The sequence below is a fragment of the Anarrhichthys ocellatus genome, unplaced genomic scaffold (assembly GCF_004355925.1).
Source record: "Anarrhichthys ocellatus isolate YVR2014 unplaced genomic scaffold, GSC_Weel_1.0 scaffold1, whole genome shotgun sequence".
Lineage (NCBI taxonomy): Eukaryota > Metazoa > Chordata > Actinopteri > Perciformes > Anarhichadidae > Anarrhichthys > Anarrhichthys ocellatus.
Window position 1 is genome coordinate 13,151,238 of NW_022280031.1, and position 26,474 is coordinate 13,177,711.

The 26,474-nt window shown below is 41.3% G+C and overlaps 3 protein-coding genes and 1 non-coding gene across 4 annotated transcripts; 3 read left to right on the plus strand and 1 right to left on the minus strand.

Annotated features, from left to right (window-relative positions):
- The first annotated feature begins 63 nt into the window (after positions 1-63).
- mustn1b (musculoskeletal, embryonic nuclear protein 1b) lies at positions 64-2,834 on the plus strand. Its single transcript, XM_031846443.1, has 3 exons — positions 64-408; positions 527-650; positions 2,380-2,834. Exons 1-3 carry the CDS (start codon positions 400-402, stop codon positions 2,493-2,495), a joined length of 249 nt encoding a protein of 82 aa, XP_031702303.1. The 5' UTR covers positions 64-399; the 3' UTR covers positions 2,496-2,834.
- Positions 1,022-1,093, minus strand: trnae-cuc (transfer RNA glutamic acid (anticodon CUC)). The gene has a single exon. It is a non-coding gene; the product is annotated as a tRNA-Glu (tRNA).
- Positions 2,835-5,186: 2,352 nt separating the features above from the next.
- Positions 5,187-13,808, plus strand: LOC116387551 (inter-alpha-trypsin inhibitor heavy chain H3). Its single transcript, XM_031854769.1, has 22 exons — positions 5,187-5,328; positions 5,600-5,629; positions 5,850-5,873; positions 6,433-6,587; positions 6,671-6,775; positions 6,898-7,060; positions 7,195-7,305; positions 7,450-7,578; positions 7,821-7,937; positions 8,022-8,190; positions 8,308-8,433; positions 8,839-9,020; positions 9,807-9,992; positions 10,100-10,239; positions 10,468-10,628; positions 10,813-10,839; positions 10,946-11,014; positions 11,570-11,683; positions 11,844-12,045; positions 12,143-12,315; positions 13,034-13,145; positions 13,265-13,808. Exons 1-22 carry the CDS (start codon positions 5,215-5,217, stop codon positions 13,401-13,403), a joined length of 2,748 nt encoding a protein of 915 aa, XP_031710629.1. The 5' UTR covers positions 5,187-5,214; the 3' UTR covers positions 13,404-13,808.
- A 1,087-nt stretch (positions 13,809-14,895) lies between these two features.
- Positions 14,896-26,317, plus strand: LOC116384959 (inter-alpha-trypsin inhibitor heavy chain H3-like). The gene is made up of 22 exons (XM_031850058.1): positions 14,896-15,073; positions 16,994-17,029; positions 17,114-17,137; positions 17,920-18,077; positions 18,161-18,265; positions 18,354-18,516; positions 18,755-18,865; positions 18,988-19,116; positions 19,258-19,374; positions 19,459-19,627; positions 20,237-20,362; positions 20,798-20,979; positions 21,151-21,336; positions 22,037-22,176; positions 22,348-22,508; positions 22,760-22,789; positions 22,921-23,100; positions 23,493-23,606; positions 23,700-23,901; positions 23,990-24,165; positions 24,258-24,369; positions 24,502-26,317. Exons 1-22 carry the CDS (start codon positions 14,945-14,947, stop codon positions 24,641-24,643), a joined length of 2,892 nt encoding a protein of 963 aa, XP_031705918.1. The 5' UTR covers positions 14,896-14,944; the 3' UTR covers positions 24,644-26,317.
- Positions 26,318-26,474: the final 157 nt, after the last annotated feature.

Consider the following 26,474-nt stretch of genomic DNA (forward strand, 5'->3'; position numbering starts at 1 on the left):
CCCCCCCCCCCCCCCCCCCCCCACCAAAAGACTTTAATTAAGTTGTAGCAATGGACAGGCAGAGTCCCAGCTACTGCAGCTGCAGGGGGGTGGTATCTTTACCAGGGGCAGTCACTGATGTTGTGTCCTGAATTATCAGCTGTTGGCCTGTAAGCTTATCGTTAAAAGGTGGGAGACCCATTGCAGCTGTACCATCCCTCACGTCACACCTAATAATACACTCTGACAACAGGCAGAGTGGGAAACAGCGTTAGGGGGCCTGACTGACTCACTGGGTCTGGAGCAGGACTATATATAAGGTCAGGCTTGCTGGGAGACAAAGACACGCACTAGGAAAACAACCAGCGAATCTCACTGGAAAGAGGTGTCTGTGGAATCAATACGCCAACTTCAATCACCATGTCACAGGTAAATTAGGTTAAATATGGTGTTTTGATATTCACAGAAATTGAACACAGTGCTTTGAGACAGACCCTCTTAACACCCTTAACAGTCATAACCTTCCCGTCTTTGTTATTCACTCCAGCCAGCCGAGATGAAGAAGAAGAAGCGTCCCCCGATGAAGGAGGAGGACCTGAAAGGAGCCCGCAGTAAACTGGGACTGAAGGGCGAGGTCAAGAGTAAGACCTATGAGGTCATGGCGGAGTGTGGTGAGTAAAGCCTTTTGTTAATGCTGTTTCCTCTGACTCTAGAAAACACCCATGTGGTGTAACACCATGTCAGATGTGAATAAAAAGCAAAATAAATAAATAGAAGACGAAATGAATACATATATAAATACTTAGATGCGCCATTAAATGAATAAATAAATGTTGGAAATTATTAGAAATACAGAAATAAATAAATGTAGATTAATAGAAATGTAGAAATGAATTGAAGATATCTATTTTCCAATTGATTAACAACATTTATTTATTCATGCATTTAATAAAGCATTTGTGTAGTTGCCCGTTGGTGCATTGGCTCATGCGAATCTTTTAATTATGTTAGCGTGACATTAAATGAGTTTGTTACAAAAGCGTTCCCTGACCGGGAATCGAACCCGGGCCGCGGCGGTGAGAGCGCCGAATCCTAACCACTAGACCACCAGGGAAATCTATAACGTGTGTTGCAGCAGAATTTTAAAAAACACGGTTTTCTTCCAGTGAAGACATTATCGTCATTAAACGACCGTTGGAGTCTGTGTGTTGAGCACGTAACTTCAGTTTCCTATAGGTGAGCTGATGTTATCGACTATACCCACAGCAGTGCTAGCTAAAGCTAGCAAACATTCTGCACTTGCATTTTACATCTGGCTGCTCTCATGAAAATTCTAATAATTAACCCTGCAACAGGCGGGGGATGTGGAGGTGTGTTACACAATCACTGGTGGAATTAATTACTTTTGCTCAAGTGAAATACCTCGACAGACAGTTTGGGGCTCGCCTACTGCTCCACTTACATTTATTTGACAGCAAAAATTACGTCAATTTTGAGTTACTTCACATCCTCATATTTTACAAGTATACCATCTTAGAGACACACAGATATGTGACGCTGTCTAAATACTGTGCAGATATCAGCTCTTTTTTTACTATGCCAGGTTGGATGTATTGTTGCTGACTGCTGTGTTACTGTAATGCCTGTTGTGGGATTTGTCAAATTGTTAAAACAGATTAAGCTGGAAACACAGCGGGCATTTTTGCAGCGTTTTCTCCACATAATCCAGTAGCTGACTAATGAAAAATATTTCCTGTGCTAGGCTTTTGTATTTAATTATTTCTTGATTAACTTATTGCCAAAGTAATCTGCAGCTGCCTTTAACAATGTGCTCTTGCTGACAGATGCTAACACCATTCACGCACAACCCTGCTGCACTTGCATAGATTTTCTTGTATGCCCTTTAAACTTTACCCAGCCGCACAAATATTGTGTGGGTGCGTGTGTGTGTGTGTGTGTGTATGTGTGTGTGGTCAGAATCAATATAGAAAGCCAACATTCACTGTTTGCAGCTTATTAAGTCAAACTTGCTTTTTGAATTCTACTTGAGAGAATGTAGTTTACATGTTACCTCTACTTTGTCCAGACTAAGAGATAGTTCAACAAAATGTTTAAATATGGCTCGGTTTGAATGATTGAAAGAGTTAATGTGAGCAGGAACTGAGAGGCAGTATTTACTGTAAAGACATGAAAATCCCAATTTTTTTTAACTGGGAATGAGCCAGTTGGCGAGAGAGCTGCATCCTAACCACAAGATGATGAAACAGAAACACCTGTTGCAGACATTTTTGTTGTCCCATTTTTGTCTTAATGATACCCAAGTGGAGGCTGAGCAGTCACCAGGTTTAAAGCATTCTACTTTCTGACGACACTGTTGTGTGTGTCTCCCTCTGCGTTCAGAGCGTATGGGCAAAGTGGCTCCGTCTGTGTTCAGCGGCGTGAGGACGGGGTCAGAGACGGCTCTGGGGACGCCTGCTGCCGCCAAAGCTCCTGGAGCCAGTGTGTTCAGCAAGTAGACACAGGATACAAGAAAAACACTTGAAGAAGCACGCTCCAGTCTTGGTGATGCTGCATTATATGGATTGCAAACATTTTCTTAATGAAGAGATGATGATTTAAGAGAGATACATTGCATACTTTTATGCCAAGCCTGGCATAAAAGTATGTTAAGACAAGCCTGTTAAGGCAAACAGTTTAGTTACTTTGTCATTTGCACAGTGCTGCAGACGGATGTAGTGGGTTGGATCGTAATGTGGCTGTTGAACTGTAAATGTGATGTGAGATTTTATGTGTTGACAAAGATTGTCTGATTATTTGTTCTTTTTTTCTTTTTTTTACTGACCATTTTTCCTAAATAAATGATTTCTCCTGTATTGAAATTTAAAGTTGTTTTTTTATTGGTACTAAACTACAAAAAGAGGGAAATTTGTATGGAAATGGTAAAACCTCATCAAGTAAACTTGAAGATCTCTATGTCGATGCAGGACTGTGCTGTAACGTGCTAACATTATGGTTACAAACACAATAAGGCCTGAATGCACAGAGCGTCTGTTTGCATTCATATACACATACAAGCAAATGGGAAGATTTATCTCAGTCTTATGGTTAATCTAGGTAAGCTTGAACCTTAATATTATTCGTCATGTTCGGACAAAGTCAGCACCTCTATCTAAGTGGCCAAACAATTTGTTGTTGTTGGTTTTAAAATACATAGACAGGGCGAGGCACACAGCAAATTTTTGCCCCCAGGCCCCCTAGTGGGTTAATCCAGCCCTGGCTGAGATGATTGAAGTGTTTAATTGAAGTGTTTAAAAATTGAAGTGTAGATTTTAAAATTACAACATTTCTTGTCATAAGAGAGTTGGGTACCCGGAGGCGCACGGCGGACAGCCAGGACGACGCCGCCGCACTAGGTTTTCAGGTTCCGAACGGCGGGCGCTTCCCGTTGGCGCCAGACGCGCACCGCGAGCGCACCCCGTCGTCAGGTCTGTAAATCCTCGGAACAGGCCGCAGTGCAACAACACAGGGGTGGCGGGGGTAGAGGCGAGGCAACGCAATCCGACCGAAAAGGCCCAGACTAGAGGTTTGAACGCGGGCGCCCGAAGACGCTCGGCTATAGACGAGACTTTTTACTAGTTTCTTCGTGCAGACAAAGGTACCATTGGAAAAGCTGGTGTCGGTGATAACAGACGGGGCTCCCGCGATGACGGGCCGGCATGCAGGCTTCATTGCGCAATGCAAAGGTGACCCAGACTTCCCAAAATTTCTACATTACCACTGGATCCTTCACCAGCAGGCGCTATGTGCAAAAAGTAACCGGCTTTGATCACGTGATGATACAAAAATATCAGAGATGTGATACCTCTGACTTTCAAATGTTGAAACAGATTAACAGAAATAAAAGTTGCATGTTTAAATATGTATGTGTAGCTATACCATCATTCTTGTGGAAATCATTATTAATAATTATTGTGAGGAATAATTAACATTGACATGTGATCAAACAGTCTCTTCACATATATTATTATTATTAAATGGTGATCTTTCCAACTTTGTTATTCAGGAAGTTTGTATCAAATAAGTAGCCCTTCGTACTACTCGGTGCCCTTGAAGTAGCTCTCAGTTTAAAAAAGGTTGGTGACCCCTGGTTTAAACCAATACTCAAAGCAACCTGGTTAACAACAAAGCCCCAAATCACCTGCTGTTGTGAGATGAGCTCTGAATCTATCACTAACACTGTATTATAACATCCGTGCTGCAGATTATCAAGTTTAAGAAATACGGCACAAAATGAGCGGGTCAGTTTTGCCCAGTGCCCGTCTTGAATCCTTTGACAAAGCGAGCCAAACGCAGTGCCAAACAGAGTGCCATCTGATGACGATGACTCGCCAAAAATGGAGAGCAAAGGACAGCTCGTCTACATTGAAAAGTGTTTGTTTAAAAGGTTCAAAGTGGCATAAACCTGCAGTCAAAATGTGTCTGTTCAAGTGAAATCAATGTGGTCCACACAGATTTCCTTGAAAAGTCTATTCATCCCAGTATTACATCACAATGGTCTGATTCTTCTGCATGCACTATACCTATAGGCCAAATCTACCATTAATCAGTAAACATTATTTTGGGGGTGGATAATTTAACTTCAGAAAACACACAAGAGTCTGTCTGATTTACTTACAGTCCTCTACAAGTGAAGCAGGGAAAGTTGAGTGACAGAGTCCAGCACGTCTCTATCTGCTGATTTTTCAAAAACGTTCACAAACAGCAAAAGACATTGTGATATGTCTATAAACCTATATCTTGTAACTGACAGAGTTATTTAAACACATAGACAACATATATCGTAAATACAGATACAGCAACACAGATGTCTTGCTGCAATATGAACCGACTGCTGTGACGTATTGTACTGTGTTTGTATTTTCCTAAACTAAATAATATAACTAATATATACTGATGCTAACGCTCTAGGTGTTTGCATGTTGCCAAACGTCTTGTTAGGTTTAAGTTTAGTGTCAACCCAACTAACATTCACACACTTTTCAGCCCAGGCACAGATATTTTCACCAATGTTTACACTTCAGGGCCTCCTGCACTTTAAACTCAGGTCTGTTGGTCAATACTCCAGGTCAATGCACCCACAAACACACTTTTTGTCCCTCCTCCTCCTCCTCCTCCTGGACAGAGAGCTTTTTTTCTCAGCACTGAAGTCAGACGCTGTTCAGTGGAAGTTTAGTCATGTCTGGACTGCAGGGTGTTACACTGCTGCTGCTGTGGGGCAGCGCCTGCCTCTGGCTGCCCGGCCTGGCCCGGGGGGCTCTGGTCATCTCCGGGGGCCATGAAGCTCTGCAGGTAACTTCACACACTGACCTTTTCTGAGCCTAATTTGGAAACCACATTGTTTTATACGAAAGTATTAATTTTCTCCGGTGGTTCCTGATTTCACCAAATTATCTCTGCACAAACTAGTTTGGAACTTAAATCCTACTTGGTTTTACTATCACATTATGCCTTCTAACTTCTGCTCTTTGTACATATATACGACATAGAATGTAATGCTGTTTTTTGTGATAAGTTGGTTCATGAAATGCTTATCTTGGCATCTGCTGTATTTGTATTTCAGGAGACAAGAGGAGCTGCCAAATCACTGCAGGTACTTGTGAGAAACAATTTAAAGACGGACTGTCCTTTTACATGAAACTATAAATGTTGTTCCAAAGTGTGAAATATGTGAAAAAATAAACGAGGCTATGTTGATAATTCATATTATTTGGTAGCATGATGCAACAGTGGCCGATAAAATTGCCAGATTTGCGCAGTCTTGATTTTCCAACTGTAAGAACAATCTCCCTTTTCTTTTTTCTTTGTTACAGAAAAGAAGTACGGCTGAGGCCACGGTAAGAAAACAATCCGTTAGTATTGTTTGTATGTGTTGATGTGATTAGAAATATTCAGTTCAATGCAACTTTATTTATCCTGTAAGGGTAACGGTATGCAAATAAAAAAAAAGAGCAGAACAGAAAAAGATAAGGGAAGAATGATAAACTATTAATCAATATATCGGTGCTTCTCCGGCAGATTGATAAACAGGTCATAATACTGTCAATACAACGATTGAGAATAACTAAATTAACTGAAAAGGAGTTTAGTTTTCAAATTGCCACACTATCCCTGGATACAGCACCCAGGTTGACTCACTGAATCGCTCTCACACAACACTCCCAATGTGGAATCAGTGACGTAATGCCCTTCAAAAAAAAAAAAAAGTCAAAGTTGTGTTATGGTTTTCTTTGGCAGCAGTCAGGATAGCATGCTGTTTACTGGACCCAGGTGCAGTTCAGTTTGAAACCACAGCAGATCTTACAGTGCTTCATTGTGTAAAACTGCTGTATGTGAAATGCTTGTGGTAGAAGGCTTTCACTTGTGTTTCAATCGCTCCCTGTCCTTCTGTCTCAGGTGGAGGTGTACAGCGTGAAAGTGGACTGCACGGTGACGTCTCGTTTCGCCCACACCGTCATGACCTCCAGGGCTCTGAACAAGGCAAACTCCTCACAGGAAATCTTCTTTGAAGTGGACCTGCCCAAGACGGCCTTCATCGTCAACTTCAGCATGTCAGTCAGAATATAGTACTTTTGACGATTGGAATAGATCCTGTCTATCTTTACCTTTTGACAAGTGTCTTTGTTCCTCACAGGGAAATTGATGGGGAGGTGTATGTTGGGGAGGTGAAGGAGAAAGAGAAAGCCAAGAAACAGTATGAAAAGGCTGTTTCCTCTGGACAGACCGCTGGACTGGTCAAGTGAGTCATAACACAGTATGAAATACGCATTCAAAAAAGCATACTGCATCTAAACTTTCACTGACTTAGGGCAGATCGTTTTGACATGAGAGGCTGTCATTGGTGTCTGTGTTTCATCACAGGGCCTCTGGGAGGAAGATGGAGAAGTTTTCCGTGTCTGTCAACATCGCAGCTGAAAGTAACGTGACTTTCATTCTGACCTATGAGGAGCTCCTTCAGAGGAAACTGGGCCAGTATGAGATTCTGATTCGAGTTAAACCCAAACAACCGGTGCAGGAGTTTCAGGTGAATCCATGTTCATGTTCAAATCTCTCTTCAGATATTCTGAATGGTTTACCTTACAAATGATCCCTGCCTCTCTCTCTCTCTCTCTCTCTCTCTCTCTCTCTCTCTCTCTCTCTCTGTGTGTGTGGAGACAGATTGTGACAAACATCTATGAGCCTCAGGGCATTTCTTATGTGGATGCCCATGCAACCTTCCTCTCCAATGAGCTGCTCCCCCTGGTGAAGAAAACAGTCTCAGACAACAAGGTACACGATACAACAGGCCTTATTAAAGAAGTTGACTCTGATCCGTCTTGCAGATCCTCACTTATTTTTCTCCACATTCAATAAAATGATTGATCTAATAAACAAGAGTAAGCTAAACTAGTCGTATCGCTATCCCTTTGTCAGGCACACATCTCTTTCTCGCCAACTATGGAGGAGCAGAGGAAGTGTCCAGGTTGTGATGGAACGCTCATCGACGGAGATTTTGTCATCAAGTATGACGTGAAGCGAGCAAACAGCCTCGGGGACGTTCAGGTCAGCTGTCACTAAATACTCAGTATCTGCTGATGAATGCACATTTGAATCAGGCTTCACATGTAAAACTATGCAGATTCACTGTAATGTTGTTTTTCTGGAGGCTGAGTTGTATAATAAAATTGAGAAATTGACAAATGTGAAATGAATCAACAACATTTTAGAGGGGGAAATTCTTGCAGTTTTTGCCTTTTCATTCTTTCGTGTACATTACTGCTCTTCATTGTTTCTCATCCCTTCAGATTGTGAACGGATACTTTGTGCACTTCTTTGCTCCCCCTGACCTGCCCAGAGTCCCAAAGAATGTGGCGTTTGTGATTGACAGGAGCGGGTCAATGAGTGGAACAAAGATGGCACAGGTGAGAGACCGTTCCGACAGTTAATGTGTCACCGATTTATTGAGGCCCGCATGCACACATTTTGACCTCTGACCTTCCTTGCAGACACGACAGGCATTGCTGACCATCCTCCAAGAACTCCACGAAGAGGACCACTTTGCCCTCATCCAGTTTGATGACAGGATTGAATATTGGAAGGAATCACTCACCAAAGCAACAAAGGAAATGGTGGCTGAAGGCATGAATTATGTCAGAAAGATATTCGACAATGGAGGTTAATAGAAAAATAAGTCTTACAACTTTAATGCTAAATGTCATCTACACTCCTTAAATGATAGAAATACACTCTCATACTAAACATTTTATGATTTGTTGTGTGTTTTCCTTCAAGGAACCAATATTAATAGTGCAGTGTTGAGAGCCGTGGACATGCTGGTCAAAGACAGGCGGGAGGAGAAGCTTCCAGAGAGGAGCGTCGATATGATTATTTTACTGACTGATGGAATGCCAAATTCTGGTGAGCATGCAGAGTGTGTACATACTGTAGGACCCACTGTATATTTGTGTGAGTGCACATTTGATTTATGTACTTTCTATTTAGCATTCAATTCCCGCATGTTGTATCTGTGCGTTTGAAGGAGAGACTTCCCTCCCGTCCATCCAGAGAAATGTTCATTCTGAGGACCTGAGGAAGATCCTTTTAAGATTGAAAAGTTGAACTAAAAAAAAAGTGAATTAACACAAACCTTTAGTGTGCTGAATCCCCTACAGATTTGTGAATGCAGCAATTTGATACACAATATAAATCAAAGTTTGAAAAACCTTAAGTTGAGTAAGTTGAGTAACTTAAGTCTTGTTTAAACTGCATGCTGTCATTATATGCTCACACATAACACTTGTGTGCCTGCTTGTGTACATGTAGGGGAGTCCAACCTGAAGAGGATTCAGGAGAATGTTCAGTCTGCCATCGGAGGAAACATGTCTCTGTTCTCTCTTGGATTTGGAAACGATGTGGATTACTCCTTCCTGGATGTGATGAGCAAACAAAACAAGGGAGTGGCCCGCAGAATCTTTGAGGGTTCAGATGCAGTCCTTCAACTTCAGGTGGAGCCTCAAGGCTATGAATATATTTTCAAACCAATTCTTTAAGATTTTTGTTAAATGTAAAAAATACCAGCTAATGTATAGAGATAGAGTGCTGCAGGAATGTGTCCTAAAACCCTAAAGCAATTCCTTTTAGCTCACCTTTTCTATTTTGTAATGGGTTTTTTATTATATGCCTCAAATAAGGTCTGTGGTTAACACAAGCTGAGGATATTTTAATGTTTTGTTCTGCGAAATAAAATACGTCAGTAAATAACCCTCTTTTGAATGTTGAAGCTTTTACGTGTCTTAAAAAAGGCAGTTGCTAACAGGTGGCTGAATGGGACTACTAAACACTATCACACCGACTAGTCCTCCTTCACAGCCAAATTATGTATTCTCGAAATCATACGACCGTGGTGTAGTTTGTTTAAAGGCTAACGTTAGCTTTTTGATTCTGCTGATTGTATTCACCCTTCAAAAATCGTAAAAACTGGGTTCATTTGTGAAAGTTATCTTGCTGAACAAAGCGTGTAAGTATCGTGACCTTGGGTTTGCCACTGAGCTTATTTTCTGCAGAAATCCAAAATGCAATCCAAAAATCACATTGACTTTTTGTCAAGGGAACCAGTGCGATGCTTACTTCATTGGTTGGCCAACATGTCATCCTTGCAGCAGTCTATAAATGTCACATTCTTCTACAATTGTGTAAAAAACTATTTTAGATACAATTATAATAAAAACTATAGTTATATTAAAATGTTTTACAAATACATGTAATTCAATGTATGTCTGCATTTGTTCCAGGGTTTCTTTGAGGAGGTGGCCAGTCCTCTACTTTCAGAGGTGGATCTGCGTTATCCTGACAACGCAGTGGACTCCCTGACTACCAACCACTACACCCAGTTGTATAACGGCTCAGAGATCGTGGTGGCCGGTCGGCTGATGGACAATGACCTGGGCAACTTCATGGTGGAAGTGTTCGGCCAAGGGGTGAGGAGAAGGAAATGGCAGAAATTTAGAGACAATGCTGAGTTGGAGGGAGAACGTGTGTTTATTACTCTGTTTATTTAGAAATCCTTTTTTTTTCTGCCCTATAGTTTGAGCAGGACTTCACGGTGCAGGGCCAGGCCAGTGCTTTGGACTGGGACGTGATGTACCCAAATGAGGAGTACATCTTTGGGGATTTCACAGAGCGTCTATGGGCGTACCTCACCATCCAGCAACTACTGGAGAAGAGGTCTGTTATTCAGTAATTTCACTTAAGCTGATACCTGGATTCACCTGACATCTTTGTTTCCCATTGGTCACATGACCACCTTGTTAATGATACTTTTTGGGCACTGTGCTACTCCCCACCAACTGAGGGCCCATGATTAATCTTGTATTGTTAATTCATAGATTCCGTTGTGGTTTTCTGAATGTCAGTGTCATATGTGGCAACTTCGGTACATTTTCCTTCTTGCAGCAAGAGTGGAGCCCCAGACGAGAAAGCCAACGCCACAGCCAAGGCCCTGGACATGTCTCTGCATTACAGCTTCGTCACCCCCCTTACCTCCATGGTGGTCACCAAGCCTGATACTGAGGAGGGACCAGGCAGCCCTCTCATCGCTGATAAACTGACTGAGGGTGAGGGAGGAAAGAGAGGGTTTCAAAAGTGATAACTCTGCAGGCTTTCCTGATCATGGCTGCCGTCAAGCTTTTTCTCTGAAAAGCAATGCTGTAATACATTCACAAGCAGTACTGACTATTTTATTCATGTTTTCAACATATTATTTATTCAACTTGTCCATCTGTTGTTGTTTTTTGACAGAGCAAAGACAAGCGGCAGAGAGAATGTGTAAGACAGTTTTTTTTGTAACCATATAGCATAAAAATATAATTCTGGGATTAAGTCAATTCACCGTATTGCTTTCAATTTTAAATTGAATTGTTCCTTTTTCTAGCACATCGATATCGACCTCCTATGAATGCACCCCCTTTGTATTATCGCCCGGCAACACCCACATATTTAGGTAAGTACACTTTAAGCAATGGCAGCTGCATGGCTCTGGGGATGGCGATGTCTGTCAGTTTGTCACGACAGACATTAGATAGATTGCCAAGAAATTTATTGCAGACGTTCATGGTCCTCAGAGCATGAGTCCTGATGACTTTGGTGATCCCTGACCTTTTAATTAGCGCCATCATCAGGTCAAAATCTGTACCTATGGAGTGAAATATCTCATACTTGATAGATCCAAATACCATAGTTTATGACCAAACACCTGCAAAACAAATGACATTCCCATCAAATTCAACTGTATTTTCTGATTAGCGCATGCTAACGTGCTAAACTAAAATGGTGAACATGATAAACATTACACCTGCTAAACATCCGTGTATTAGTATGTTGATGTTTACTAACATGCTGTTTTTTTTAGCAAGAAGCACCACTGTGTCTATATGTGCAGCCTCACAGAGCAGCTAGCGTGACTGTAGACTGTTAGTCTTGTTGACATGTTGTCATCAGCAGAACAAACTAACCTCCATTGTGTTTGTTACTGTCATTCTACTGGTGTCACCCGCAGTGGATGGAGATCCTCATTTCATGATAGAGCTCCCTGACCGAGACGACGCACTGTGTTTCAATATCGACGATAAACCAGGAACCATTTTCAACCTGGTCAGAGACCCAACACAAGGTCAGCCTTGAGTCCTGATTATCATCATGACTTTTTTACCCCTTGACTTTTCACTACATATGTGGACTCCTTGTAGTCTGGGATTTTGGACACTTATGTGTTGGTAAATCATACCAAGCAGTTAAAAAGTGAGTGACTGAATCCCACGTTGTTTCCTCAGGTATTTTGGTCAATGGCCAAATCATCGGAGACAAGAAGATTGCTCCTGATGGTAAAGTTAACACCTACTTTTGCCGTTTTGGCATCGTCCACCGGACTCTGGGGGTGAGGCTGGAGGTGAGCACTCAGGACATCTCAGTGTTCCAGGACGGCAAACAGGTCAAATTGCTGTGGTCTGATACAGCTTCAGTCAAAGGACCCAAGTAAGGAAGTCAAAGAGAGCTATCTCTCTACATGTGAAAACTAAAATCCAGTTCAAGATGAATAGTTGTCATCTCCTTCCCCTTATTTCTCCTCCAGCGTGGATCTTTTCTTGACCAAGGATCGCAGCCTAACAGTAACTCTAAAGGATTCGGTCAAGTTTGTCATCCTGCTACACAAAGTGTGGGCGAAGCACCCGTACCACCAGGACTACTTGGGTTTCTACACCCTGGACAGCCACCTCCTGCCCCCGACTGTTCACGGCCTGCTAGGTACAACATGACACACATAGATTGCATGTTTTAAAATTGAATAGCAGGTCAAAACAAGTGATGTGGATTGCATTTCTGAATTCCTTGGATGGATTGCTGTTATATCTGTCACTTTGTTTGGGGATTGGCCCGATGTTGACTTACTTAGAGGCTAAGCGGAGTACTTAATTTTATAGTTCGCTTTGTAAATAGTACATGTGGCAAGTTATAATCGTGAACATTTGACAATTGCACATTGTAGTTCCAGCCCAGACAGAAGTCCACCTCATCGTGCACCCACTTAGGAAAAATATAAAATAAGAAAAGTGAAAGAATCTGCCATCTAAATCTGCAGCTCCCCTCTGCTTTACAGAAATAAGAACATTGTTTTTATTTGTGGCTTCAAATTAAACTGGACAGTTTCCCTATGTGAGACCTTAAAATTGTACAAAACAGGACTAGATTTACTTTACTTCACAAACACTCACAGGAGGAATTTCCCGTCGGGATTTGTCAGATTTGATGATTTTTTAAAGGATTTTCTAAACAAGATATGGTTTAAAGAAGTTACTAAACCGAAGACATAATCAAACAATTGTCTACATGATTCATGTTTCATATAGTATAAACAGAGGGATACAGTATAACAGATAGTTTGCATTTACTGGTGGAGAATTACAGGGCCTGAATGATTTGATTCTAAAATGATATTTACTTTAAATGGCGGTTTGTCCTCCAGGTCAGTTCTACCACGGGGTTGAATATGAGGTGTCAGACCTGCGTCCAGGTGAAGTCCCAGAGAAACCGGACGCCACCATGTATGTGAAAGGACAGGAGCTCAACGTGACCAGGTATACTACACCTACATGCACAGATACATGTGCCCCATCTCAGCGTGGAAGAGTTTGCATGCAATGTGTGTCCTAAATGAATAACTGGGTCTGTGTGACGTTTCTGTCTCGGTCCACAGAGGCTGGCAGAGAGACTTCAGGAGGGATGTGAAGAGAGGAGAAAACGTTCCCTGCTGGTTCGTTCACAGCAATGGAACCGGCCTCATCGACGGAGAAGCAACGGACTACGTTGTGTCAGGCCTTTTTAAAACAGTTTAAAAACAGGTTAGGCATCCATGCCTACCACAGAAGTAATTAACTTGAATTCATACAATAAATATTCAAATCTGTCTGTACTTACAACCATGAATGCTCTGACATCTTGTACCCAAAGGCAAGCAGGCTTCATTCACAGTATTGCATCGACAATTTCACAGTTTCTATCACTGTAGTTGCTGGAATTATAAAAAAATCGTAAGTAACACTGTTCCAAATCAGTGAGAGGAACTGAGTGAGCTGAATCACTTGTACTACAATAAATGTGACAGTTCTTTGCGATGGACTCAGGCTGGACTTATTCATTTCATCTCAGTGTTTCATAGTTCCCAACATTGTCCAGCACAACAGATAAGATCGTTAATGTTTGTCATTTTTGGGAATGTCCAATAAAAACCATTATGATGACGCTGGCACATCTGGCTTTACTGAATTGGTACAGTCAAGGAGTTTGCTAATGTCAGGAGCAAAGATATAAAGTGGGATCCAAAGTGTTTCCAAGCAGTGCAACTCTGATGACTGTGAGGTCTACTGTAGGACTCCTAAACCACATGATGCCAAATATATTTCAATCAGGGGGGAATTTATTAGAATTTAACAATGATTTATTATACATGCATAAAATATGAACAGTGCAAAGTCTTTGGCCATTGGACTCCATCCTGAAGTAATATAGCCGAGGGTAGGGATGCTGAGGTCAGATAAGGCCTAATCCCCCCTGGAGTCCAGACACTGGTGGTGGTGGTGGTGGTGATGAAGGGAGTTGCTGCAATCTGATGATGAATGAGGAGCAGGACTGTGATGCTGACTGGAGGTGACTGGGGTGGAGGAGGGTCTCATCTGATATGAGCTGAAATGACAACTGACAGCAGCAGAGAGGAGAACACTTTTTAAAGTTTGACAGCTAAGATGTGATTGGCTTTAATTAAGCAAACTGTGCAGAGTCTGGTTGGTTAACTTAAAGTGAACGCCCACAATGAGCTGATAGAGTAATCACAGAGAGAGAGAGAGAGAGAGAGAGAGACTATGAATGAAAATAAGTGTAAAGATAGTCTTCCTGACTGAATTTACGCTTGTTTTTTTTTATGCAACATTTCTTCACGTCCAAAAAGAAAATTCCAAATGACTGAGTGTTGTTTACTGCAGGAAATACACCGTAATTGTGGGTTGACAGTTTGTGAAGCTGTAATCCAACGTATTTAGACCTCAGCATAAGGAATAAATACATTTATGAAAGACAAATCACCTTGATTTACGTGACGTCAAAGCATGCAACACATGTGGTCGGCTAAACACACACACACACACACACACACACACACAGGTACATCCTGAAATCAACGATGAACAATTCTTGACTGGGGGGAGCATCATTTCAGTTTGTTTACGGGAAACACTGACTCAAACAAAAACAAGAGCTGCAGAGGGCCCCTCCTCCGGCAGAGTGTGGGTGGAGTAAAACTCTTACGGGAAGACCGAAGACTTTATCCCCACATGCCTCGAATTCCCTCCACACATTTTTTATTCAGCCTTCCCCGGGGCAGATGCGACACTGTTTCCCAACCATGCCTGCGCTGTGGAGAGCCATGCTGCTGTGGATTTGTGTCTGCGTCTGGCTTCCAGCTCAGGCCCGGGGAGCCCTGGTCGTTTCTCGCAGAAATGCTCTCTCACAGGTATTTAACGTGTGCAGCGTTTACATGCAAACGCATGTCTGTTTTGTTATTTTCTGTGGTCAGCAAGCGATCAGTCCATACACAGTTTATAAGACCCTGTAACTTCAGTTGTAAGAGTTGATCTAAATCCACAGGCACGCAAATGAAGTGCAGAGCGTGTCTGCCAGCAGAAAGTGTTTTCCCGGGGAAAAAAGACTGTTTAAGTATATCTTTCAATGAGGCTATTTAGTTTAATCAGGAAACGAAAAAAAACAAATAATAATAATTATTTAATTATCTATTGCAGTTTTTTTCGGGTTTGTAGTCTTTAAAAAAAATGAGATTGATTGCGTGTTTCTTTGTTTTTGTTTTATATACTTATAATTTAAAAAAATAATCTTAATTCGGGTTTTTTTCACTTGTTTTGGACCGTTTCTCCACTCTACGCATGCGCAGGCTGCTCTGAAGAAGAAGAAGGGGAAAAATGAAGCAACATTTTATCTGAGATAATAACCAGGCTCATCAGTGATGTCAGATGGACTATGACCTGTTATTACCTTAGTATGAGAGAAGTGCACGTCAATAAGGTTTCCTTCATTAAGTTAGTGAAACAACTTTTTGTCCGTTTTTTAAACATGAAAGTTTAGACAGTGATCATGTGATGCACTGTATGAGAGATACAATAACGCTATTGATCCACAGTTGACTCTAGTGGCCTTGGCCGTCACAGCAGCTTCATTATAGGCCTCATCTTTAAAATTATTCCTGCATGACTTGGTGCTCTCCTGCCAAGTGTGTGCAGTGTTCACCTCTAATTTATGCTTTACATTTGTTTTGAGAAATACAGTGTTTTTTTTCAATTTTCTTCATTGTGCGCATGAGCCAAAAGTGGCCGAGGCACACACCTCGCAGGACTTTGCAGAGCGAAAAACTGAAATAGGCCACATCCGGTATTTGCATTTTTATCTTTTACTGTAAATAAATATAGACATTATTAGACCAGAAATATCCCGACTTATAGGCTACTGTGGCTGTGCGCTGTAGGGATTGTGGTAATCCTGCAACAACAGCTTGTTTTACGAACAAAGCTGCTGTGAAGACCGAGATGCCGCTATATAACGTGAGAAGGTCAAATCAAAGAGTCGACGAGGGAAGAAGTGCGTTATTGGCTCCTTTCATACTATTGTTAATACATCACAGCACCGTCTAAACTCTTGTGTTTCAAAAGTCATCGGTGAGGCTGAAAAACTATTTAATCGACAATCTCGCAATAAGAAACCCATTAAAGACGCGGCAGAGATGCACATTTTTTTCCTTAATAGACCAGAATGCAATGCAGCTGCAAGAAATAATGCATTTCGACCAAGAAGGAGGTGTGTCATTGTGATGTTTGCTGCTCTTCCTCTCTTCTTGTGGCCTCCTATGCTTCAGTTTCTTTAACTAACAATGTCCTGTCATTTCAGACCTTGTCATAACTCATAACTCCATTAGTTGTCCCCATGGAGTTTTTCTGCCTCTGCCACCTGCCCGCCTATATGCTTCCACGGTTTGTATTAAAACCAGTCCACCAGCTTCTTCATGTTGCAACCAGCCTGCCGCTATACCTGTTTATTCCTGCCAGCTTGATTGGTGTGTGACCTTTACATCCAAAACTCTTTTCCCATGCCTGTCTCAATTTTTTTGTCTGATTCTGGGGCAACACCTTGCTTGCATAATCTACTCAAAACACTTGCTCTAAAAGACGTCTTGTGAAATAGAGAGGCAACTTTGATGATCATATCAAAAGCATGGAAGCCTCAGATAGAGACTACTGATGCAGTGTTTGTACAATGTTGTACAATCAAGTGTAGTGTTGGCAAATCGTTATATATTTGGTGCACATCTCTCTCCAGTCCTGCTTTTCTTTTCCCAATAACCATTAAGTCATATGTTGTGTTCCAGGAGACCGAAGAAGCCATGGGCCCCAGGTTATTAACGGTATGGATAATTAAGTCCTACACTGATTTTCGTTTCATCCTGCTGAAAATAAACTGCGTAACTTGTCTTTTTTTTCTTCTACAGAAAAGAAGCACAAGCTCTGTGAATGTAAGGAAACAATTTTGATATTCATATAACATTCTAAAGTCAAAACAGAGGTACGACCTTTCTTAACAACAAGGCATTTCTACATGCATGTTAATGTATCACTGGGAAATTAATAGTGTCGTGGTATTGTTACTGTTTGCAAAATGAAGTCCACATTTTCTATAAACCTCATTGCCTCCAGATGTCTCTTGTTCCGCTCTCTGCCCCTGCCGTGTCCATTGCCATGTATTTCTCTCTTCTCTTTGCTTTGCTTGAGATAATAAACATGCTGGAAGTGATTTGTCTCTCTGTGCTTTATTCCTTTCTCTAAACGTTTCAACTTGTTGTGTTTACATTAAAGTGACCTCTCTGGGTTTTGTGACATGAATGTTCTCTTGGCTACTGGTCTTGCTATAATATGTTTTAGATTTTTTTGTGGGTATGATTTATTATTGATGACACCTTTTTAGAAAGCAAGTGTCACATATTGTGAATCATCTCAACAAGGGGAGGATAAAGTAGACAGACCAGTCAGACAGGAAAGTTTTGGTGATGAAAATACAGACGCCTACTGGCATGAGGGGCAAGTCTGAACAGAATCAAATGAGGGTCCATGAAACATGAATGGAGCAGACAGGTACAGGTTTAGATGGAAAGCAACATTGTGACTTCAATGATGTCGAGGCTGAGAAGGGAAAGTGGAAACAGGTGGGTGGGGGTGGTGGAAAAGTCTGAGGGCATCTAGTGGACAGTTGAAGAATGACAATGAATGAGGCAGAATGTGAAACTGTCCCTCCTTTCAGATGGTGGAGGTGTTCAGTGTGAAAGTGGACTGCACGGTGATGTCTCGTTTCGCCCACACCGTCATGACCTCCAGGGCTCTGAACAAGGCAAACTCCTCACAGGAAATCTTCTTTGAAGTGGACCTGCCCAAGACGGCCTTCATCGTCAACTTCAGCATGTCAGTCAGAATATAGTACTTTTGACGATTGGAATAGATCCTGCCTATCTTCACCTTTTGACAAGTGTCTTTGTTCCTCACAGGGAAATTGATGGGGAGGTGTATGTTGGGGAGGTGAAGGAGAAAGAGAAAGCCAAGAAACAGTATGAGAAGGCTGTTTCCTCTGGACACACTGCTGGACTGGTCAAGTGAGTCGGACTGAAATATGTTACAGAGGGCTCTGAACCTGTGTTGGTGTGAACAACACATTAAAGTAACACATGAACATTATTACAGAGCTTCTGGGAGGACGATGGAGAAGTTTTCAGTGTCTGTCAACATCGCAGCCAAAAGCAACGTGACTTTCATTCTGACCTACGAGGAGCTCCTTCAGAGGAAACTGGGCCAGTATGAGATTCTGACTCGAGTTAAACCCAAACAACCAGTGCAGGAGTTTCAGGTGGGACACGCTTTCCTCATTCAGTTTTCTTAATAATGACATACTGTTCAGGAGGAGCTGAAATGTGTGTCCAGTGTTAGGAATGCATAGTGTGAGGAGGAACTTGTGTCAACATTAATGAGACTTTACATGACAATGACTCCACAATTGATCTGCCTCAGGGATAACTTTTGCGTGTGTGTGTGTGTGTGTGTGTGTGTGTGTGTGTGTGTGTTTGTGTGCGTGTGTGTGGAGACAGATTGTGACAAACATCTATGAGCCCCAGGGCATTGCTTTTGTTGAGGCCACTGCAACCTTCCTCTCCAATGAGCTGCTCCCCCTGGTGGAGAAAACCGTCACAGACACAAAGGTAAAGGGTTAGAAAGATTTCTATCCTGCTGTTTATAGACTTATAAGAACTTTATGATGGTTTTGTTAGAATATATGATGAGTCCTATAATGTCAACTGAAATGAATCTCTTTGTCTCTCAGGCACACATCTCTTTCTCACCAACACTGGAGCAGCAGAGGAAATGTCCAGGATGTGAAGGCACCATAATTGATGGAGATTTCATCATCAAGTACGATGTGAAACGAAGAGAGGGCCTTGGGGAACTTCAGGTCAGCGGCCAGCAAAGACTTTGCTTAGTATTTTACTTCTGATCTTCGTTTTACTTGCCTAGCCGTTTAAAGGCGAGCATAGCTGTGCCCTTGTGTTATATTTCCATAATAGTCTTAATCATATTCTGTATTTCCCTTCAGATTGTGAACGGATACTTTGTGCACTTCTTTGCTCCACCTGACCTGCCCAGAGTCCCAAAGAATGTGGCGTTTGTGATTGACAGGAGCGGATCAATGAGTGGAACAAAGATGGCACAGGTGAAATACTTTTTGTGTCGGTAAGCCACATACTGTATACATCACTATGCACATCTTCATGTGTGGATTTGGGAACCTTTGCAGACCCGCGATGCACTGGTGGCCATTCTGAAAGACCTCCACGAAGAGGACCACTTTGCTCTGATCCTGTTTGATGATGAAATTACCACCTGGAAGGACTCTCTTACCAAAGCAACAAAGGGAAATGTGGAGAAAGCCATTGCCTACATCAGGAAACTAAGAGACAATGGAAGTAAGAGGAAAGCAAATGGTAGCAACTTTTATGCCATGTTTTTGTGCACTTCCTAATTTTACAATTTGTCATCTTTTCATTTGATTTCAGTCTTAATGTCAAATGCCTATTCACACGACATTATAAACCTACGATACACACATCCTGTATTACTAAGGTTAATAGCTGAATGCAGAGCAAGGAAGAGGTGATTAAAGCAGGGTCTGAAAAAGGAAGGAGTGCCCTGAAGCAAGCAGAGACTCCAGGAAGTTGAATTGTCGTATTTACTCTTTGTTTTTGTATTGAGTAAACAAACACGATACAATGTATTATTTTTTTTAGAAGTGCAGATAATTGTATTTTCTCACTTTGGATCCAGCCTGGCTTCCCCCATACTTCCGGTCTTTATGCTAAGCTAAGAAAACCGCCGACTGGCTGTAGCTTCATATTTAGTGGACTGAAATGAGAGTCGTATGGAACTTCTCATCTAATGCGCCGCAAGAAAACGGAAAAAAATGAACTATTCCTTTAAAGAACACATTGAGGAATTGTTTTGTAGTTATGTCCTCTATGATGATGTTTCTCAACAAAAGTCCATGTTAATCTGCTCATTGTATTGTTACCTTTCAGGCACCAATATCAATGACGCTGTACTGAGGGCAGTGAGCATGCTGGAGAGAGAAAGACGAGACAAGAACCTTCCAGAGAGGAGTGCGGACATGATTATTTTACTGACTGATGGGATGCCAAACAGCGGTAAATGTCTTCATTTTAAGTTAAGATTTTAATATTCCATTCTAAAACATCAGAGTTCACTACATGTAGATTAAGTACAAGAGCTTAAAACAAGTCTGACATGTAGCTTGCTCTGATATAAAAAAAGTTGTGGTTCTGTGCACTGTGCATCAACATTTTGATAAGTAGATGTGTCAGAAAGTAGTCAAAAGGGTTTTATCTTTTCTGGTTTCTTTCTGTTTGTAAAGAAAGACCTGAGGAAGATCTTTTTAAGATTAAAACGTTGTCTGTGAATTCAGACAAACCTTTAGTGTGCTGAATCCCCTACAGATTTGTGAATGCAGCAATTTGATACACAATAGAAATCAAAGTTTGAAAAACCTTAGAAGTAACTTAAGTCTTGCTGTCATTATATGCTCACACATAACACTTGTGTGCCTGCTTGTGTACATGTAGGGGAGTCCAACCTGAAGAAGATTCAGGAGAATGTGGGCTCTGCTATTGGAGGGAAGATGACTTTGTTCTCTCTTGGATTTGGAAATGATGTGGATTACTCCTTCCTGGATGTGATGTCCAGACAAAACAAAGGAGTAGCCCGCAGGATCTTTGAGGGTTCAGATGCAGCTGTTCAACTCCAGGTAAGGTATTTACAGCAAACATAAAGTCCATGCCTGTTTGGAACTAATAGTATAATATATACATACACATATACACTGTACATATAGTATATATATATGTATATGTGTGTGTATGTGTGTGTTTGCATATCCAAGGAAAGAGACATGATTTGGAGTGTGTCTTTGTTCCAGGGTTTCTATGAGGAGGTGGCCAGCCCTCTGCTCTTGGAGGTAGACCTGCGTTATCCTGACCAAGCAGTGGGCTTCTTGACCAAAAACAACTACAGCCAGTTGTTTAACGGCTCAGAGATCGTGGTGGCCGGTCGGCTGACGGACAGTGACATGGATAACTTCCTGGTGGAGGTGTTCGCCCAGGGGGTGAGAAAAGGACAACAATATGTAAATTAAAGCATGAGTAAGACACTATCTGGTCATGGTGATGAATAAACAATATGTGCACTTGCTCTCATATTAGACAGTTCCTGTTTCTTAATATTTAATAATGAGAATGATATTGTGAACCAATTGAACTTTAGTAGATTGTCTCAGTCTACGTATTATTACTTTAGCATTTTCAGTTTCTTCTATGCTATCTCAGGGCCTCAGTAGGGATCAAATCATGATGACATGATGGTCCTATTTTACTGATCCTTAAGGGATGTTCACTGAAAAATCTCAACAACAATTTGAGAAGATTGCCATGTAATTATGCAGTCATGGTCCTCAGAGGATTAATCCTCCTGACTTGGTCCCTTAACTTATCATCAGGTCAAAATTAAAATTTGTCCAATATTTTGGTTTATGACTAATTACCCGCAAAACTATTTGATATTCCTATCAACCTCAGTCGTACTTCTTACTAATTTGCAAATGTTAGTCTGATAACATGCGAAACTAAGATGGTAAACATAGTGAACATTACACCTACTAAAGGGAGCGTATCTATGTTCCTACATTAAGTAAACGTTTGAAAAGGTTTAGTAGACTCTTAGCCTTGATATCAAATTATGTTATTTCCTCCCATCAGTAATACTAAATTTAATAAATTAAATTTCTCATCTTTCTGCTCTTTTATTAGCCGAAGGAAAACTTCCAGGTGCAGGGAAAGGCCAGTGTGGTAAACTTGGATGTGATCTACCCAGACCAGGAGTACATCTTTGGGGATTTCTCAGAGCGTCTGTGGGCCTACCTCACCATCCAACAGCTACTGGAGAACCGGTTTGTTCTTCTGAATGCTGTCTGCCATCTTTGTTTGTACCTGCACCAAGATTTGAAGCAGGCTTCTGCATGAACTCTGACATAATGTGCTTTTTATAGCACATCATGTGCGTTATATGTCATTATTAAACAATCAACTGCTCTGCTCTCTCTTCCTCTTCGATCTCCCAGTGACATTGGTACTCAGCAAGAGAAAGACAATGCAACAGCCAAGGTACTGGACTTGTCCCTGCGATACAACTTTGTCACCCCTCTCACCTCCATGGTGGTCACCAAGCCTGAAACTGAGGACGGACCAGTCGGCCCTCTCATCGCTGATAAACTGACTGAGGGTGAGGGAAATGCAACAGGCCACGTTTAATTAGTTAGAAGCTGATTAGAAGAAATAGTCGATCGTGATTATGTTATTTCTTTCAAATGTATAGCATATTGTCACATAATTAGAAACTTGTTGAGTCAGTAAGTAGAACATGCCAAAGACAACTATGTGTTAAAAAAAAGGCGCCTGCTAAATCGTCTGCTAAATGACTGTAATGTAATGTAATGAGTTGCGTGTTTTTCTAATTGTTGCCCTGTTTCACAGACCAGCGACAGAAAGCAGAGAGAACCAGTGGTACGACACTCTCTTTTAACTTAATTATGTGGAATACCTTATTAAACCTTTATTTCACCAGGACATTCCCATTTATGAATCTCGTTTTGGGCTGAACAACTGAAGTATGCTTTTATTGTTTTTGATAACAGGTTCCGGCGGCGGTGGTTCCAGTGCCGCCAGTTCCCGTATTAGCAGTTCCCGTGGTGGCAGTTCCCATATTAGCAGTTCCAGTGGTAGCAGTTCCCGTGGTAGCAGCTCCCGTGGTAGCAGCTCCCGTGGTAGCAGTTTCCGTGGTGGCAGCTCCCGTGGTGGCAGTAGCCAATCAGATGGTAAGCCGTTAATGCAGCAGTAGTCTAACTATTATATCATTCTAACATATGTATGTGTTCGTCGTTCAGGTCACTGTACTTAAATCCTCTATTACATTATTTTTTCTTGGTCCATACAAGACCAGACTCAACGAACACAGGAATTATGTGTTTTATTCTATCTAAAATAAAGTCATTACAGCCATATCAGCCATATCAGATCCAATGATATGACACCTGTTGCATGTATTTATTCTATTTTGGTTTGTTTTCTATTTTGTTTCTGTTTTTTTACACCAGCTGTTTTTGGATCCATCACATATGAATGTTCGTATTTCATACTGAAGAAATCAGGGCGGCAAACCCACTTGAGTTTGACTGTCCGACATTATATTTTAACGATGCTTTTGCAGTGGACGGAGATCCTCACTTCATGATCGAGCTGCCAGATAGAGATGACGCTCTGTGCTTCAACATCAACGACAAACCAGGAACCATTTTCAACCTGGTTAGAGACCCAAAATCAGGTCAGCCCTGAGTTTACTAAAAAAGAAGACTCTTTATTTGTGAGAAACGTTGAGAATGGAAGAAAAATAACTCAAACCTGTCATTATTATCAGGCTTTGTGGTGAACGGCCAAATTATTGGCAAGAAGAAAGTCGTTCAGGATGGTAACATCGACACCTACTTTGGCCGTTTTGGTATCATCCACCAGAAGCTGGGGCTGAGGCTCGAGGTGAGCACTCAGGACATCATCGTCTTCTACGAGGGCAAACAGATCAAGCTGCTGTGGTCTGATACGGCCTCTATCAAAGAAACAAAGTAAGTAACACTGCTTTGCAAACACATGAATTAAACTAAATGATTTGTATAATTATTTAATAGGTAACATTTTTTGTTTTTTCTCCAGTATGGACTTCAGGTTAACTAAGAACTGCGAACTGACAGTGACGCTGAGGCACTCGGTTAGATTTATGGTCATCAGACACACGAAGGTTTGGAAGAGACGCCACGACCAACAAGACTACCTAGGGTTCTACACCCTGGACAGCCACCACTTGTCTGCCTCTGTTCATGGTCTGCTAGGTAAAGGACTGTGAGAAAGTGTCATATAGTGATGCATTGATTGCGTAACTGATTCCTAATTTTGAATAACTCTAAAAAATATCTTTCTCCAGGTCAGTTCTACCACGGGGTTGGGTTTGAGGTGACAGACCTGCGTCCAGGTGAGGTCCAGGAGAAATTAGATGCCACCATGTACGTGAAGGGACAAATACTCAACGTGACCAGGTGAACATGCCTCATCAATTTTAAACACACACACACACACACACACACACACATAATGCATGCAAGATAAAAGAGTATTTCCTTTTGCATATTCTCACCTCATCATGTTTTTTTTCATTATCTCCTACACAGACACTGGCAGAAGGACTTCAGCAGGGATGTGAAGAATGGGGAAAGTATTCCCTGTTGGTTTTTTAACAATGATGGAGCAGGCCTCGTTGATGGAAGAGCCTCAGACTACATTGTGTCTGGGCTTTTTAAGGCTACTTTTTGAATCTTGAAAAGTCAAAATCTCAGTGACAATGCAATGGGGCCACATTATTGTGGTTAGAGATTGCACATTACAGTGAGTCAGTGTGGATTTACTGATGACATAAATAATATGGTAGGTAAAGCTTTCCAATATTAGGCTGTCATAGAATTATATAAGTCTGAGTATTTCACATACCAAATTAACTTTTCTACACTTCTTTGCAATCAAATCAATATTTTGCTGTACATTTGTTTAGCCTCCTGTCAGTGCAGTACAGCCTGTACCTCGCTCAGCCCAGCATATTTGGGTTTAATGTCTTTGCACTTTGGGTTCACTTCAAGGTAACATGGGTGTGTACATGACCTCGGCCACAACTGTATGTGTTGTGCCTCACTCTGTGCTTTGGGAGCTGCACCTTGATTCACAAAAATGTTGCTTCAAAAAAGAGGACACTTCTACACTGGTGTAAAAACCCACTCACATAGTAGTGTCAGACTACAGTCATTTCTGCACTAAGTTGAAAAAAATATTCAAGTCAGTACTTATGAAACCTTAGTGATACTGTTTGCATTATGTTCATTAATGTTCCTCTACATGTATGCTTTATAAATTATTTATGGTGGAACAATCATTACTGACAGATCCAGCAATCCAAAATTGAGTCACATGTGACCGCTATGTACTCACATTTACTCCTGACACAGCTACATGCAAGTCATGAAAGGAAACACTTTCTATACATTTCATCTGGGTGCCATGCTTCAAGGAATATGTATTGTTTTCCCGAAAGACATTAGGAGAGAAAAGTGTCACTCTAATGATAATAAAAAAGGGTCATGATTTATCTTTGTTTCATTTTTAACAACAAGCAACAAATCTACCAATGTGTTTTGATATATAAAGCCTTTGTTAATGGCCCTGAACGCCCATGGTACACCCACACAGGTGATTTCAATTGACTAGCTAATTAGTTGTCCTCTCTGGACTGCATGGGCTTGAAGAGACAGACTTTTTTCACAGCAGACTTTTCAACTTGTCAACTCGTCAAGAGTAAGAAAATCACTTACTAATAACATTAATTGAGGCTCCACTCTAAGTGTCCCAGTAAGCCACATCAGTGTGACAATGAGCCACCATGTACAATACTCGGACTCTGAAGCTAAATAAGCTAGATGTCAGCCATTGTTAATGTTATAAGTATCTAATTGTCAGGTAATTGTTGAAAGTTTACATTAGTTCTCAGTAGTAGTCTCTTCTTTTGTCATTATTTCACTATTTCCATTGAAGTCCCTGAATGTCATACAGTGGTGTGTGTTTCTTTTTTTTGTCATTGTTCAAAGCTTTATTGTTAAATGGACGCATTTTTGGCACGACTCAAAATGTAACCACTCTGCCTGCCTCTGGAAATGTTTGACCTCTACCTTTTGAGCTATCAGACATCCAAGCTGCATTCTAAATCACACACTTTATTTTTTTACTTTCAGTACAGACTGCAGTTGCCCTTACAAAGTACGTACTGTTGCAGTATTTCATCATTGTTAAACAGTCCAAAGGGAAATGTCCTCTGTGTACCAAATCTTTATGAGTATTGTTTTTACCACAGGAAGTATTATCATATAACACTTAATTGGTGGTTTACACTTTGTATTGCGTTAATCAACCGTGGAGAAGAAATAAATATGTTAATAAAAGAGAAAAACACAAGATTCATTATGTCAATTATGACTCAGTATCTCATAATGGGCTTCCATAGCTAAAGCCTGAAATCAACAACAGACTGGAGGACTGACTCCCACAAACCCATGAGTTTCAGAGGGTCCTCCCTCTTCCGGTAGAGTGTGGGTGGAGTAAA